The sequence below is a fragment of the Leptosomus discolor genome, chromosome 3, assembly GCF_034619465.1.
Source record: "Leptosomus discolor isolate bLepDis1 chromosome 3, bLepDis1.hap2, whole genome shotgun sequence".
In the NCBI taxonomy this organism is placed as follows: Eukaryota; Metazoa; Chordata; class Aves; order Leptosomiformes; family Leptosomidae; genus Leptosomus; species Leptosomus discolor.
In genome coordinates, this window is record NC_141393.1 from 29,109,115 (window position 1) to 29,126,408 (window position 17,294).

The following is a 17,294-nucleotide window of genomic DNA, read 5'->3' on the forward strand; positions in this document are numbered from 1 at the left end:
CAACTCCACAGAATCAGTGGAACTGAACTGGCTTTTAACTTCTGTTAGGGAGCTTCTGGCACACAACGTACACAACTTGCTCACGGAGCCATGTCAACATGACTCCTTAAAAGCTCAAGACTCGAAAGGATTGAAAGTATTAGAGGCACAAGAAATATTACTGCCAACTTGCTGTATCTTTTTTGGCGATCTTCTGTGATCAGGTAAACGGATGAATGTTGGACAATGAAGATGACAGGCATAAGCATCACCAGTATTTCTTGATCTATGTAAAAGGTAAGTCATCATTGTCAATATGACAGAAGCACAGGTCCAGTTTTAACAGTCACTAGAGGAAACATTGTGCAAGAATAGGACAATGGAGCAGCTGGAAATGGTAGAAATTATTTGGAAAAATTAGACAGAAGTATCAGTTAATACTTCATAAAATTTCTTGGAAAATAAAGCATATTACGTTTACGTCATTTTGATAACCTCTTCAGCTTCTGACACAGCTGGCTCATTGTAACTTCAATGCATGTTTCCAGCTAGACTTGTGAAAAGAACTATTTGGATCATTAAAGAACTGACTGGTGAATAGTAAATCAGGAAGAAACAGCATCACAAGCTAGTATCTCTGCGTGGAAAGCAAAAACCAGCAGACACTTGTAAAAATTAGTATGAAATATGTAAATGTTTTGAAACAGAGAAATTCTCAAGAAGAGGAAGCTTTCCTAACAATGAGACAAAGCACTAAGTACAATGCCAGAGATTAAGCATTCAAAGTGATTTAAAATGTAATTTTTTGGGATCATATTTAGGAAATAATATCTATAAAATAGAGAATATGAATTTTTATTTTATGGAGGTGCACATAAAAAGGGGAACTCTAACACAAATGATGCTTTATAAGGTTATTTCTTCATCTGTTTTTCAATTACTAATTTTTAAGATCTTGAGGTAGGCATCTTTCTTGGAGGATGGGGAGTGAAGAATTCTATTGTATAACAGTTGGCACCATGGCTACTAATAGTTAAATACATACATACAGTTTTAAATTTTCAGTTCTTTCTCTATCATTTAGAAAAATACAAGCCAGAAGACCTAAGAAGTTGTAAAATCATGTAAGCAACAGGGGAAATCAGGTTAAGAAGCAAATAAGGAAAAGTGCTTAGAGATTTTCTGCAAGTACCAAGGAAAGTTCTCTTGCTTTACACACGGAGATAGGGATGACCTTATATGACAAGATCAACCTCTGAGGCAGTAAGCCATTGACCTGCTACACTAGCATGATGTGCCTATGAGTGACCCAGCAGACACGAGGCTCATTTTCAGGAGATCCTGCAACTCAGGACCTCCTCTGCAGTTTATTTCATCTTGAGTCATCACATTGCTATGACCTTTCTCCTAGAAATCAATCAGCAGTTCCAAAACCCCCCATATTTACTAGAGTTCATTCTGTATAACAGAGGAAGAACCCATGTAGATTAGCATTGCCTGTGCTAGAAATCAGCCTGTGGGTTGGTTTTTTTCCTAAAAATTTGAAGAACAGCAGCAGCAAAGGTAGCCATAGCTTTCTTATTATGTTCTTGGTACTGGTATTCTTACTACATTACTCCTGTTCCTCACATGATACCAACCAACAAAATGATTTACAAGTCCCATCATGTACGATAATAGCTTCATCATGTTTTGTATGGATGGATCAGATCTGATTATAACCATTAATAGACAGGCTTGCAAGGCTTCTAGGCATTTCACATTTTGCACTATTCCAGACCATGTTTCGATTGCATTGGTGGTGGGGAGTCAGAGAGATTATGTCAAACCACTGTCCCCTGCTCCTGTTGGTATGTTGTAATTTAACCACAGCAGAGGCGCACCACACATCATCCATGGGAGACTGCAATGGATTGCTGCATTGGCACACACAAACTCCCAAACCTTTCTGAGGTGGAATTAATTTTCAATGTCATTCAAAATCTTACATTCATTCCATCTCTTACACTTAAATAAAGAAAAAAAAAGCTTATTAGGAATTTTCATTCTATGACAAATAAGAATGTATTCTTAAAAATAGTGAAAACTCCACAGAAAACTTTGGCTTGTTATATTAACTGCAGGTAAGCTGCAAGACCAGGATAATTCAAACTGACTGTTGCTCACAGTCAAATAGGAGATCAACCATTACACAATAAAATGCTGGTCTCCCGAGTCCAATCTGAGGGGCTTACTTTTTACCCCAATAGTACCCCTGATTGATTGTCATCATACACACACCCAGGCAGAACAAAGACCTTATTGAGAAAGGAACATAGTCAAAAATGAGAAAGAAACAAAAATCTGTGTGATACCCATCTTGTAGAATTGTATGCAATTTTTTGTTACAGATGATCTATAAAGAGAATACATGCTAGTTATTTGAGAAGGTCCATAAACTGGCAAGTTAGCTGGAAAGTGTCAATGGGGACTATTCACCATTTCTCAGCACAAGCAGCAGAGGCCATCATACAACATTAACAAACAAAAGCACACATATTATCACATCCTATATAATTGTGGGACACACTGCCACAGGATGGTTTGAAAACCAAAGGCAAAAATAAGTTGGGAAGTTAATTAAACACATTTATCAAAGAAAACTTCATCAATGGCAATTAAACTTGCTAGTCAGGATGTAACTTCTTCATCCAGAAGTCCCAAAATCAGTAACAAAATCTGGGAGTCTACAACAACCGGAATCATCCCTCCAAACTTGTCTTGTTCTTGCACTCCTAATCCACTTCTGACTACTGTCTTGATTAGACAGGTTAGATACTTTGGTTTGAAACAATACAAATGCTCTTATCTTTCTAATAGCAAAGAGGATAAAAATTTTTCTTATCATTTCTAGAAATTGCTCCTCTTATGGTCCTGGTAGCAGCCTACAGAGAAGTGACAGGTATTTGAATGAGATCTCATCTTTATATTGGCACACATAAACCTATTAGTTTAATCTAATTTGGTGTGATTTAGATTTACATCAGAGATAAAGGCATAAGTCTGAATTAGACTGGAGACTACTTCATTTTGACCTTTTTTTTTGCCCTGCCTTCTTTCCCCTCCCTTGTTTGGAGGAACTGCACAAACATACACTTAAGTAAGTAAAAGACAGAATAGGAATAGCCTCTTGCATGTCACCTCTGCATCTGACGTACCAAATCAATACTGGAAGAAGGTGAGGTTTTCATAATAAGTGTTTGATGCAAAAGGCTACCTGTAATGGGCAAGGGTACTTTGGATAAGAATTAAGAGTTCTTATAATTTTTCAGAAGTTCAGTTTGACATAGGAATTCTTGTGCATTGGTTTTAAGCAAGCACACTGCCAGCGTGATTGTGTTCCCAGTATGGAATTTTAATTCTGGTGAAACTGGTGTCCTAGATTGAAACAGGCGTTCCATGTTCCAGACAACATGAAACAATCAGTTTATGAACAGATTTAGATTAAAAGCTATGGACAATTGTACTTGACTTCATATAAGTCTAAGATTAAATAAAAGTAAAATTACTTTAACTTTGGATTTAAACTTCACTGCAGGTTATAACAATTTTATAACCTCAATTTAAATATATTTCATTACCTATAAATATATGTCTCTTCCACTCTTGCTCTACAGCTACAGGTAGAATGCAGCTAGAGAAAAAAAAAACAACAAATGCAGCTTAACAGATTGTTGGATCATTAATCAGCACGTCAATAGACTGAAATCCCTGGGAATAACTACTGCTCAAAAAAATTTATGCCATAACTTCATAAATAAATCCAAATGCAGTTTAGGCTAGTGTTTCATTGTACCTTTTCTCCTTCAGATAACACAGCTTCCAAATATGTTTTCTTTCCTACTTTTACTAAAAATAACATATTAGATGTAAAAGCCAAGTGTGAACCAAAAGGTGATTGCTTTTCAAAATATATAAATAAATCCAGATGTACACAAATGAATGCAATTGTTGTTCTGAGGATTTTATCTACGTTACCTTTAAGACAACACTAAAACCCAGCATTTCTCAAGCTTAAATCAAATATTTATTCTTACACAGAATTGGTCTATAGTAACCCAACCTTCACATTTTCTGGCCTGCTTCCCATATCTTAATAGCAGTATAGTCTCTCACTGTAATGGAGACCTTCCATACAAGAATCACTTCTACAGAAGCGGTTCAGTTCCCTAAAGACCAGGTTTCCAATTTGGAGGCCTAGCACACCTCTTATTGCCACACTGATAACAATTCCATGATTAGGTGAATCAGTAAGGCCGCCCAAAGAAAACTCATCTTGTGGTTTCTAAGGGAGAAGTGAAAACAGCAAGACTGAAACTCATGCAGTTCAGAAGATACTTCATTTGACTTCATCATCCGGATTTTAGCAGGACTTCTCTACAACATACAACAAACAACCTGTTGCTACAGTTACCAAGTTCACTGGGACATGAATCATCAAGGCACGTTCATTCTGCTTTGTTGAATTTCAGGCTTACATTCCTAGTGATTAGAAGAATGTTGTTATGAAAGATATGATGCAATTCCCCTCATAAAAAAGGAGTGCTTGGGTGCTCCTGTACTTAACTTTTGATTTGCTGTTACTGCCAAATACAAATGTAGAAATTATAAATACCAGACAGAAACTGGTAGAGATTGCTAATTTAATCACATGCTTTTTATTTGGTTTTACAGCCAGCAGTAGAGGTTTCAAATAGTAAGGGGAGGCAACACCAGGAAGTATTTGACTGGGGGAAAACAACAGTGAGAAGTTGACAAAATGCCTGATAGTCAAGATTTTTTAACCTGCTCAGTTTCTGCTGCTCTATTCTTCTCATCAGCAAACACAAAATCGGATTGGAAACCTCTGAAAGGAAAAACAGTTGCTTAGGGTCGACTGTTGAGGCATTTAGTCAGGGAATTGTGCCAGCTTTCCCCCAACTTCACAATGCTGGGAAGTTAAAAGTTCTGAGAAAGCTTCCCTGTATTCACAATTAGCCAGTCTGACTTTGTATTTCCTTTCTTAAGAAGTCCTATCTACCTCCTGCTCTCCCCTCCCAGTGCTGCAGAAACAGCAAAGGGCGTTGGAGCACACCCCAATGGGAAAAGCCAAACTTGGTGGCTCAAGTCAACCTCAATACTACTTGGTACGTAGTCAACCTCCGTGATTCCTCAGTGGAAGCATACATGCTGACCACTTGCAGGAGCACTTCTAGAACCTCTGACACAATGATGTCCAAGACAGCTTCACTTACTGTGTACTGGTATGTAAAGCTGAATATATTAAATGCCCTTCTATTTCTCTTTTAGATGCAAATAGAAACTCTCAGGTTTCAGAACAACTGCAGGGAGAGAAGGAAGATTTGCAGGCCAGGCCTTTCCCCTAGGTTTCACAGGAAAATCAGTCTAGTCTTCTTCACCTCTCCTGAGAAGCTTAACAGCCTTGTTCTTCTGGATCTGGTGACCAAAAATTTTTGAGCTTGATCTACTCCATTTTAGGATAGTCCCAATATAGGAGAGGAGGGAGAAGATTTCAGCATATGAGTAGTAATCTCTTATATGGGGCTTCGGAGAAGAACTTCCCTCAGTCCACCTGCTTAGATATTCAAGGAACCCCAGAAATTAACAGATGAGAGATGAATGCAATGCTGAATGTTCCAGTCACACATCTCTAATGCTAAAAATAGGTCAAGTTTCAAGGGTTCCCCTTAGTACTTGAGCTCTTTTCTCTTCTAAGATCATGTTACACTGAGGCTGAAGGTGATTTTCAGTGAAAACACCAAAAATCTTCATCTTTACAATTTGTGCAATACTTAAAGGAAATGAAAGTACAGGTCTAAAGAATTAACACATGCTGCAAAGACAGAAATCTCTCCAATCTTGAGCAACAGGGTAAATGTTTCGTTATCGTGGAAATGCAAACTTGGTCCACCATTAGAAGACAGAAAAAAAAAAAGATGGAAAAGGCTGGGAGCAAATGAACAAACACGTGTCTGACTGCTTTGCTGAGTGGTAAGACAAGAGTTGGTGGGAGGAAGAATTGATGAACTGTCACAGTATGACAAATAAGACCTCTGTTGGATATATTGATTCTGAACAGAGAATGACTCATGGATCTACTTAATTCTTGCTTCAATTACAGACAGTAAAGTACTTGAACAAATCACAGATGCTGCCAAATGAGTCAAAGAAGAAAAAAATTCTTTTCCATGCATGACTTTTTTGGGGTCAAATTTATTAATAACTCCTTGTTTTGCAGGACAGCTTATACAGTAGAGGTCATATTTCGTATCAAGTATCACTGTCTCACTAATTGTGCAGTTGATCTCTCACACGCATGTTGCACAGTTAAGACAGACTCGAAGACTGGGAAAAGTCACCACATGAAAACCTGAGCATATTAGCACATGTATTTGTCATTATATATGACACGTGTATTACACATTATATATATATATATATGCACAGGTGTTCATTTCTTTGTGTGTTTCCTGCCCTCAAGATAAATTTTTGTAGGCGGGACTCTAGAGAGAGAGAGTTTTACTTACTATTTTCCCCAACACTATAAGCTATAACACTTTCCCCCCCGCTTTTTATAGAAAATTTATAGGCACAAGATAAGAGATTCCAAAGAAACAAAATTATGATTCAAAATTTGTGTTATTAACCCAAGAGAATGATGGGTCATAGGTGCCCTGCTTTTGGTTGTTTTTTTTCTCCTCTTTTTTAACTGTAACTTCATCTGAAGAGTTATCAGTTTTGTCTTGATATTTGTCTTGATATTTGGAAACTGAGCCTTGAAAATGTGTATAAAGTGCATACCAAAACTGAGCTGAATTTAAAAAGCATAATTTGTCAAGGTTCTTCAATTCTGTTGCCACAGTTGGGCTTTTCTTCAAAAATTTAAGACGACCATTCACCATTTTCCTGTAGACTGGTATCCTACAGCCTGGTTTTCTCCTCTATCCTATGAAACTTTTTTCTTACTCTCAGCTTTCCTTTCAAGGCTGTAGCCTCTCTCTACCCACTGTTTTCCACACTGCTAAAGTAGGCAGGGAGTCCAGGAACAACTACCACAGAACCACTAGAATAACTAAAACTACAATATTGGTTTTAAATTTGAATCCCCTTGATAAATACTAATTTTAAAATATTTAACACATGGAAAACCAAAATGCAATAATCTGTTCGCAGGTGACTACTATGCTACTTGCAACCACACAATTCATTTAGTCAAAGAACCCTTGTCCAATTCAGAGCAGCCTCCACTCAACAAGTCTACTGCTTTTGCCCTGGAAGAGACAAGAGACAGCTGCAAGGCATGTCCTGTCCCCTCTGCCTGTCACAGAGCACCCCCAACTACAGCACTCACAGCCTGGCTTTTTGTGGCAGCCTTTGAGAGGTGCAGGAGGGCAGGTTTGGCAGCTTTGCTGGCAGGAGCTGACTGCCGCTGCAAGCAGGAGGTGTGGCAGGGGTGGCATGCCAGCTGCTGCCACCAGACTGGGATGGAATGGGAGGGTAACAGCAAGGATCTGGCTTCGTCAGCTGCTGTACAGGCCTACTGCAATTTACATGGGAATTGTATGAACTTATGTAGTCCATTTATAGAAATGCTGATTAAGTTTGGGAGCAACCACTTTGAACTACCTGCCAAGAGCAAAAACTATTCCTTTGTGCACTGTCAGGCTTAAAGAACTCAATCTGGAACTATTTTACCAATCTTTCAGATGTTTGAGTTTAACACAGAGATTAGAGAGGGTAAAGTTAGGGCAGAGCTGACCCCAACTGCCAAACTTTTGAAGATGGGAACTGTGAGTTAGCTTTGATCCAACACACATTTGAAATACATATTCACTTATGTCTAACACCAGCTGGGTATAGCTAAAAAAGGAGCTGGTGCGTACCTCATTTACCATACATTGATCTCAATGTAAAAATAGCAAAGTACTGTTTAAATTGTGCTTGCTGATCGTGCTCCCTCACCCCTCTCCCACCCCCCCACCCTGGCCCTTCACAGTAGGGAGCATGGCTCATCGTAGTCCCTTCACTCCTCCCCCACAAGCAAAGTGAGATGCTTCAGAGCCTAGATATCTTGCTTGCACTTGGATTCCCCCTTACTTCCAAAGAATACTTCTACAGAAAATTGTGATAAACAGGAAAAAATACATTTAAGAATTATGTAACAATTTGTGTTTAATAAGAGAACTGGACAATTAGCACGTGGAAATTCCCTCTCTTGACATTTACAAGGTGAAAGGTGGAAGCATGGGGAGTTACGGCAGCAGAGGACAGGGCGTACCAAATGTCATTGTGCTGGCTAAGGATTTATGTAATTAGATACATCTGGAGGAAAGGACTAACTCAACGTCATGATACAGCCTGAATCAACTTTGCTTAGTTAAACTGCAAGGGTATCTCCCAAACTACCATGTTTGCAGTACAAACAGAGACTGACTCATCAAGGCAAATACGCACCAGGTACAGTCTTAACAGGAGCACAATGCAAAAAAAACCAAAAACCAAACCACCTGGAAAAAGACAAGATCGAATGATTTTAGACTTTATGGGAGTTTGTTTCTATCATCTGGATTTTACAGATATATATTATATACAGCAAAATTAATTCCCATTCTATATCATCTTTTAATTAGTAGTCAACTTTAATGTCTGATTTAAAATGCTGCAGTAAGGAAGCAAAGGGTTGAAAACAGGTTCTGGCTGATGTCCAGTGTTGCAGTTTTACAGTCACTCTGTGTGCAGTGCCTTCAAATCAGATGATCTCACCATTCCCTAGCCCTCAAAAAAATCTTTGTTCCCACCCTCATGCTACCTCCTCTTTTTGTCAGTAATTGATGCAGCCACATGGTGATTTGTACCAGGAAACAGACCTAGTATAAAATCAACCTGGGGAAAAAGGGGATTGTAATTACAAATCGACAGTGTCATGTGAAACAGCCACAGAATATTCCTGTAAATCTGCCAAGTCAATAATATTCATGATGATCTGCTAAATAAGTTCTGGCTGTGAGGACTGAAGTTGCCTGGGGCTACTGGAAGTCACATAGCTAGTTTTCCAGAATGTTAGAACTCTTTGGGAATTAAAAGAGTAAAAATCATTCCTTTTTTTCCTTCTTTTCGCATCCCTCGAGGTATTTGGGCCTTGCCCACATAACCCAGTACCTTCCCAAGATGCCTAAGGAATGCCTAAATAGAATTACAAATGTTAGGATGTTTGAAAAAAGAAAGGAACATTTTATCAATGTTTTCTTATTTTAATCATATGACCAAGAGTTAGCTAGAGCTGGTTTTCAGCAAAACACAATTCTCAAAGCTAAACCACAAAGTGGAACCGCGTTCTTTGCTAAATTTAAATAAAGACCAGAATGCATTTAAATTACCATATTATTGCCACATAAATCTTAGGCCTTCTCCTGTGTTTAACAATGCCCCTTATTTTGCTATTCTCTCTAAATCACACAAGGGACATGGTCCAAAAAACCCTAACAATTTGCACATAGTAACAGTCACAGTGTGTTATAAATGGAGAGCAACAATCTCATTTTCTCTTTCATCCTCCACTGAATACTAACTATACATTGGAACAGAAAAGTTTATAAAACAATATTCTGACTGGGTCTAACAGCTGCAGTAATGAACCCTTGAAAAGAGCACAGACTGATTCCCACCTGGAGACTTAAAATAATTCAGCTTTTTGACAAGTAAAACGTGGGCTGGGCAGCTTTTAACACAGGTCCTTGGAAAAACTGGTCCTCTATTATCTCTTAAGTCGAACAGAAGAGGTCACTAAAGAGTCACAGTATGCCCCTCTTCTTCAAAATAGGCAAGTCATGCTGTCCTAGCCAGCCAGCTTGACTTCAGCAGCCTTCACTCTTAGCTTTTTCCACCCTTCGTGCTCTGCCTCCAACTTCTCTTGCATTTATTTCTTCTCTCCATCCTCTCAGTTCTGCGCTAGGTTTCCCTATGTATATTGAAGAGTTTAGTAAGGCAGGCTGCGAATGCCCCAGACCTGCCACTCCACATCTTCTGTTCAGCTGCCTCAGGCATGAGGATAGCAGCCTCCAAAGAGGATGTTTTGTGGCAGTCAGCCCTCAAAGGACATCAGACTACAGCGTTCAGAGAGGTCAGCATTTGCAGATGGAGGACTACTTGGCAGCAACACCAGTAAGCAGGAAAGCACCACATGCAGAGATTCCTGCGGCCTTCCCTTCCCTCATCTGCAAGAAAAGTTTGGAGGCAGAAGAAAGGATTGCTCTGCTTTGTGGGTCTGGCAGGGGTTTTTTTCTTTCTGTTTTTAGCAGTCTTGGAAAAAAGAGTAAGAAAACGAGAATACATGCTTCTTGTCAGAAATATCCAAAATAAGAACAAAGACACAGTCCTTTCCTGACATGTTACAACACAGGAGTTCAAAGTCATGAAGAAATAAAACAGGCTTTGCTAGCATCCATCACTATCTTGCATTTAAACAATGTTTCCAGTTGGAAAAAATGGTAAACTCAACAGTTAATACTGTAATTGTGTATAAAGACATCTATCATAAAAAATAATTTAAAATTATCCCAATGAATAAAGGGGTTCAATACACAAAAAAGTCTTTAGTAGTTCATGAGTCTTGAAGAGTATTTCTTTTGGACAGTGAAGGAGCTATTTTGCTGCCTAGAATGCAAATACACACTTCCCATGCCAAAAAAGGTAGTATCCAGCCAGTGAATATCTACAGGTATAAGGCATGAGTAATGGGCACGTCCATCCTATCTCATGTAATGACTCCACACTCTCAAAAACAGGATTCAGATGACAGAAGCAGCAAAAGACTAGCTGGTGGCAGTTCCAATGATTAATGTTTTTTGTGCATGGCAAAATGCAATAATAATGAACAGCAACATAGCTCATAGAACAAATAAATTTTAGCTAAGAGAATCTTCTTCTGGAGGTAAGATGCTGTGAGCTCAAGTTACTGTTCTGTTGTGCAGGAAGAAAAGGCAGATCTTCGTAAAAATCCTCCTAATCTGTAAATATCTGGGATTCAAGAGAGATCTGACCTATACTTATATGGAACAACCTAAACGGAAAGTTGATGCCTCCATACAGTCCTTCTGGGGCTCCCTGGCATCATGGATCCCAAAGTCCTTCCAACACAGCAGAGGCTAAGGAGGAACTCAAAGACAGTTTATGCTGCTTAGCATGCCAGTACCTCCTAGTAAGACTTCTGACCAGAAATCAGCAGTATTTACCCATCAAAACCAGGCTGGCTCTTTGCTCCACTGCCTCCAGCTCTTACAGACCACTCAGGATCCTGCTCAGAGCTCCCACACTGGAATAGGCACGCACCAAGCAAGGACATTCATTTATCTTCCCCCTCTTTGGCAGCATAGATCTGTCTTTCCAGATCTTAAAACACTGTGTCACTACATGCTGCTTGGGATTCTTCTCAGATAATCAACACTTCCTCTCTGATCCCATCCAAAAAACTTGTAAACTTCCTTTTCCACTTTCACGGTAAGGAAAGTACCCTCTTTGTGAGCCAGCATCTCATGAAACTTCACTGCCGCTCTCAAACAAACATCTTTCAGCAAGTTTATCCAACCTCCCTAGCTCAGGTGCTTTTATCTACATATATGAAAGCATATCCTGCTTCTTAAGAATAGTTTTAAAGTAGTTCTTAGAACAAAACCATATTTTTTCTAATTCCTAGAAGTAAATTACTTCCTTTATTACCAAGCTCATTTATAACAGTTTTAATTTCAAGGGTGTGAAAATTTAAATTCTAGCTCTGGAATAATGTGAGCAACTACTTCGATACTTCCAATTTAAAGTAAATATTTGATTGACAAAAAAAACACCTTAAGCCATTTCTTAGTGAAATGTTAAAAGGGAGTACTAAGAATTCTCAAAAATAGGTATTGGTAAAAAAGCAGGATTATTCTTCTACAAATCACCAACTGGAAAGAACTGAAGCCAGTTTGAGCTGCCTTTGTAAGAACAGGACTCAAATGCTTAAGGAAGTGAAATAAAGTTTAAACTTGCACAGGATGTGGTTTGAACTAAGGGGTTATTTTAAGAAGAACTCTTAACAACATAACTATACAGTAGATTTACTCTGTTCCCCAAAATCCCTATTACTATGAAAACATACACACTCACACAGTGTATGTCCTAATAAAGTTATTATCAATACATTAGCTGAAACTATGAGCATTGCATACATGAGGAAATTTAGCTGTGATTTTTTATGGCTAATACAGTCAAACATATAAGGCGAACCATCTTCCCACTAATCATTTTTAATTTGTGAAGTCTAGATAACTCTTTGAACTTCAATGTAATGTGCTACAAAAATGTTTGATCAGTTTCCCAAGAGGAGAAGTAATAATGAGGCACTCATTGTTTTACAATCAGCATACACAAGACTCTTAATGAATATTTAACCAGCACTTACGTTTTCACACTGCATCTTTCTGGTTTTTATGTGGGAAACATTGAGTCCATCAATAACAACATCAAATGGAAGTCGATTTTCCACAAATGTTTGAAAGGCTTCAAATTCCTGAAATAAATAAATAAACAAACAAACACAGGGGAATAACATATTGAGTGTAACAGAAAAAGATTTCATTCACTTTTTATTAAAAAAAGAAACAAAGCCTAAACCTCTCACTTTTCCTTCATTGGCTACTTTTCCTTCATTGGCTACTTTTCCTTCATTGGCTACACTTCACATCTTTACTTGCATATTTGCTAAAACAAGCACACAAAAAAACACCAAAGAAACAAATCTTTAAAAGCCGTTAAGTGTTACAGTGGTGTCCTGGTTTCAGCTGGGACAGAGTTAATTTTCTTCCTAGTAGCTGGTCCAGTGCTGTCTTTGGGATTTAGCATGAGAGCACTGCTGATAGCACACTGATGTTTTAGTTGTTGCGAAGTAGCGCTTACCCTAGGTTCAGGATTTTTCAGTTTCCCCTGCTCTGCCAGTGAGGAGGTGCACAAGAAGCTGGGAGGGAGCATGGCCAGGACAGCTGACCTGAACTAGCCACAGGATATTCCATACCATCGGACATCATGCCCAGTATATAAACTGGGGGCAGTTGGCCGGAGGGGTGGATCGCTGCTCAGGCATTGGTCAGCAGGTGTTGAGCAACTGCGTCGTGCATCACTTGTCTTCTCTTGAGTTTTACTTATCTCTCTTTTTGTCATATTCCTTCTCATTATTATTATTAATAATAATAATTAAATTTTATTTAACTTCAGTTATTAAACTGTTCTTATCTCAACCCACAAGTTTTACTTCTTTTTTCTCCTCCCCATCCCTCTGTGGGGAGGAGGAGCGAGCGAGTGGCTACGTGGTGCTTAGTTGCTGGCTGGGGTTAAACCATGACAAGTGGATACTTCCAATATAATTTTAAACTACATTACAACTGAAAACCAAAACTTCACAGTCATCCAGATCTTCAAAATTATAATCTGAACTGTACACTTTTGTAAAGACACATGCTATAGTCATTGTTACACAACAGCTGTAAAACAAACCAGTAGACTGTGACACTAACGATTAACATTTCCAAGCGTAAAATAAGCATCATACTCAGTTTCTCTGTACGAATACTGAGATGTCTGAACACCAGTCAATATTTAAATAAACATTCATTTAGAAACACAGCACTCCATTTGTGAGAAATACACAGCTTTAAGGCTAGCAAAACAAGGAACTTTCTTACTAGGTCAGAAACATAATGCAGTGATTGAGCAAACCAACGGCATCCATCCAGTTTTTCCAATGGAAGGAAAACCACAACTGCTTTAGGCTTGAGACCCCACAGGAGGAAAACAGAAACTTTAATAAAGTACAAAGCTTTAATAAAATCTTCAGGAATTTCTCCCTGATTTTTGAGGAAAGATTTAGTGGTTTTAGCAGACACTTGCATAAAATTTCTACGTCCTGCTTCTGACTGTTTTTAATAGGCACAGGAACCCTAAGCCATCCTGGTAGGCAGTGACCTGGTTTCATAAATGACCTTTCTAGTAACAAGTAAGACTTATTTATCATTAACAGAGGTTTCACAGTCCAAGGTTTCACAGTCCAAGGCTATAAATGAACTTTCACAGGAACTCAAAACAATTGCAAATTTCATGCCTTCTGCTCAAAATTCAAGAAGCACTTTTCTAATTTTCTCCCACATAGCCACATGGTAACAATAAGTTTAAATAAAAACCATCCCCTCATCAACCAGACAAAAACCTATACAGCATATACAATTCCTCCTCAGAGAAAGGAATGAAGGAAAGAATCTTTGTCCAGAAAATGCATTGCTGTCAGGCAGTAACAAATGATCACCAATTTCAAATTTAGTCAGAACATTTATGACAAATTACACTAGGAGCAGGGTTACTTGTGTCAAGAATACAAACCAACCAAGTGAGATAAGGATGCCTCACTCACAAGGCATCCTTCCAAGTGAACAGAAGCGTACTGGTCAAAAGCACACTGACAAGAACACAGACAATGCAGGGCTCAGTCTAGCACCACCAGAATCAATTGTCTTTTATGTGATCTTTCATTTCTCCACGGCTTAAATAAATATTATTATTGAGAAAGTATGAAAAGCTGGGCAAGAAAACGATCATCTCAAACAAAAATAAATTGTTGGCACTTATGAAGTGTTTCCCCCTGCCCCCCAGCCCCAATCTCAATGTATTTTATATAGACAAATAAATATTCTCATCGCCATCTGACAAGGCCACCAAGATACACAAAGGAAGTTACTAGCAAAGGTGGTGGCAGAGAAGCGGAGGAGAAACAAATACAAAACCAATAAGGATTCCTGACTTCCAGACTTATGCCATCCAGCGGACTTCCCCACGGTTCAAAACCAGATGAGTCATCACTGTAATACTGGATGACTGTCTGAAATGTGGGAAAGATAAAAAGAAGAAAAACACATGCAGACCAAATGAAGGTAAAATAGGAGACCTTTGAGACAAAGATGAGTGAAAATTGAAAAGACACAAGAAAGTGGAAGCAGAAGAAAAAGGCACAGTAAACACTCTAATAGAGCATTCTTTTCCTAATGCCAACAAATATTTGAAGTAACATGGTTACAGTTTATAAAGTTTAGCATACAGGTAATCTTGTCTTTAAGAGCTCAGTTCAACACAAAACACTTTGTGGAGATTTTTTAAAGTGGTATTTTATTTCAAGTGACAACAGTTATAGAACAGTTCCTGAAGGGGTGGGTTCTCCCTGATGGGCAGAGTGCTTTGTCAAGGCCACACTACAGCACGAGCTAGGGGAGCAGCAGAGGAGTTCAGTGGGTCAGCGCTCCCCTCTGCCCATGCCTTGCTTGGCTCCTTCTCCTTTCCCAGCAGGGCAGACGGAGAAGGAGGGTCCTGCTGAGAGGCACCAGGATAGGCTAAGCACCTCTCAGAAACCAGCTCCTGACTCTCTGGGGTTTACTTTTGGAGCTGGGAAGGTGCTGCAGCCTTTTCAGTGTCATTCCCTTGGCCGCCCCACCTTTGCCTGCCATCTCCTTCTGTCCATGTCTCCTACTCCATTTTCAACAGATGCCTGACAGTTTGCCCCTGCCTGCCTCCCAGATCTGCTCAATTGTTTTGCCTCACTATCAGTAAACTGTGCGATACACGTTGAGAATCACAGAATCACAGAATGTTAGGGGTTGGAAGGGACCTCGAAAGATCATCTAGTCCAACCTCCCTGGGTTTGCTGGCACAGGAGACTCTTAACCACATAGGGAGATACAGAGTTAATAACAGAGTAAGCACAGAAGACAAATGTCCAGGTTTAATTTATGTCACCAAATACAGAAGACTCCAGTGAAAAAGACTTAAACAAAATCCCTGAGGATCAGTTCATTTTCTCATCGCCATCCATATTTTGCCAGCAACACACAAGTGCTCCTTTCCTTTTCCAGGAAAAAAAAATACTTCGAGAACGACAGAGAAAATCCAAGTCTGCTCCCCTGAGAGACCATTTTTGAGTCATCATATTTCCCCTCCTCTCTGAACACAGGGAAGGACAAGGATGAAACCTGAGAATAAACAGCAGGCCACGTCATCCAGATGCAGTACAAAGGCTTATTCAAACACACAAAGACCTACACTATAAGAGTGTACTGGGTCTGGCTGAAATGGAGTTAGTTTTCCCCATAGCAGCCCTCATAGTGCTGTGCTTTGTATTGGTAGCTAGGAAGGCATTGATAACACACTAGTGTTTTGGCTACTGCTGAGCAGTGCTCGCACAGCATCAAGGCTGTCTCTCCAGCATTTCCCCCTCACCAGGAGCCTGGGGGTGGGCATGATACTGAGAGAGGACACAGCCAAGACAGCTGACCCAAACTGACCACCATATGACATACTATATGACATCTGCTCAGCAATAAAAGCTAAAAGAAAGGAGGAGTGGGGAGGGACATTCATTATTACAACATTTGTCTTCTGGAGCAACCACTACACGTACTGAAGCCCTGCTTCCTGGGAAGTGGCTGGACATCGCCCGCTGATAGGAAGGAGAGAATAAATCTTTTGTTTTTCTTTGCTTCTGCAGGTGGCCTTTGCTTTTGCTTTATTAAACTGCCTTTATCTTGATCCATGAGTTTTTTCCATCTTATTTTCTCTGTGCTGCCTCCCAACCCTGCCCTGCTCAGGAGGTGAGTGATAGAGCAGCTTAGTGGGCACCTGGCATCCAGACACGGTCAACCCACCACAAAGAGAGAAACTATACAATTTGAAGGATGCTGATCTTCCAAAGATTGGGATTTGTCTGGATTTTATGCAGATCAATCTTACAGCCACAGTAACAAAGAGATGATTCACCCACGATTCTCTAAGGATATTTCCCTCACTAGCCAACTATAAGAAGAAACTGACGATCTTCTTTACAAGCAGTAAATGAAGTAGAGCACAGCTGCAGCTAGGATACGGCTGATCAAGAGAAGCCAGACACAATAATCATCAATGCAGTACAAGGATGACATGATGGTTGGTTTAGGCAAAAAGAAGTGAGCTATTCTCCCTTCCAAATGGAGAAGGCAATGCACGATCTACATACACCCCTGTGTATGCCACAGGAATGTTTACACGGAAACAACCCGCTGAACATGACATGGGGCACTTTCAGATGAATCCCTTCAACATGCCAACAAGTGGTGAAACATCTCACACTCTCTCCATGCCAAGAGCACCAAAACAGACACCACAAACCCTATGCTGATTTCTAACTTGTCCTGACCCGGTTCAGCTCACAAAGCTTCCGAGGAAAGTTCACA

The 17,294-nt window shown here is 39.5% G+C and overlaps 1 protein-coding gene across 2 annotated transcripts in view; it reads right to left on the reverse strand.

Moving 5' to 3' along the window:
- PRORP (protein only RNase P catalytic subunit) overlaps window positions 1–17,294 on the reverse strand; it is a 53,819-nt gene that overhangs the window by 16,119 nt on the left and 20,406 nt on the right. For both annotated transcript variants that reach the window (XM_009954130.2, XM_086462256.1), the window contains exon 4: window positions 12,455–12,562. In XM_009954130.2, the coding sequence (XP_009952432.1) occupies window positions 12,455–12,562 (108 nt within the window). The remainder of the gene's footprint in view (window positions 1–12,454; window positions 12,563–17,294) is intronic.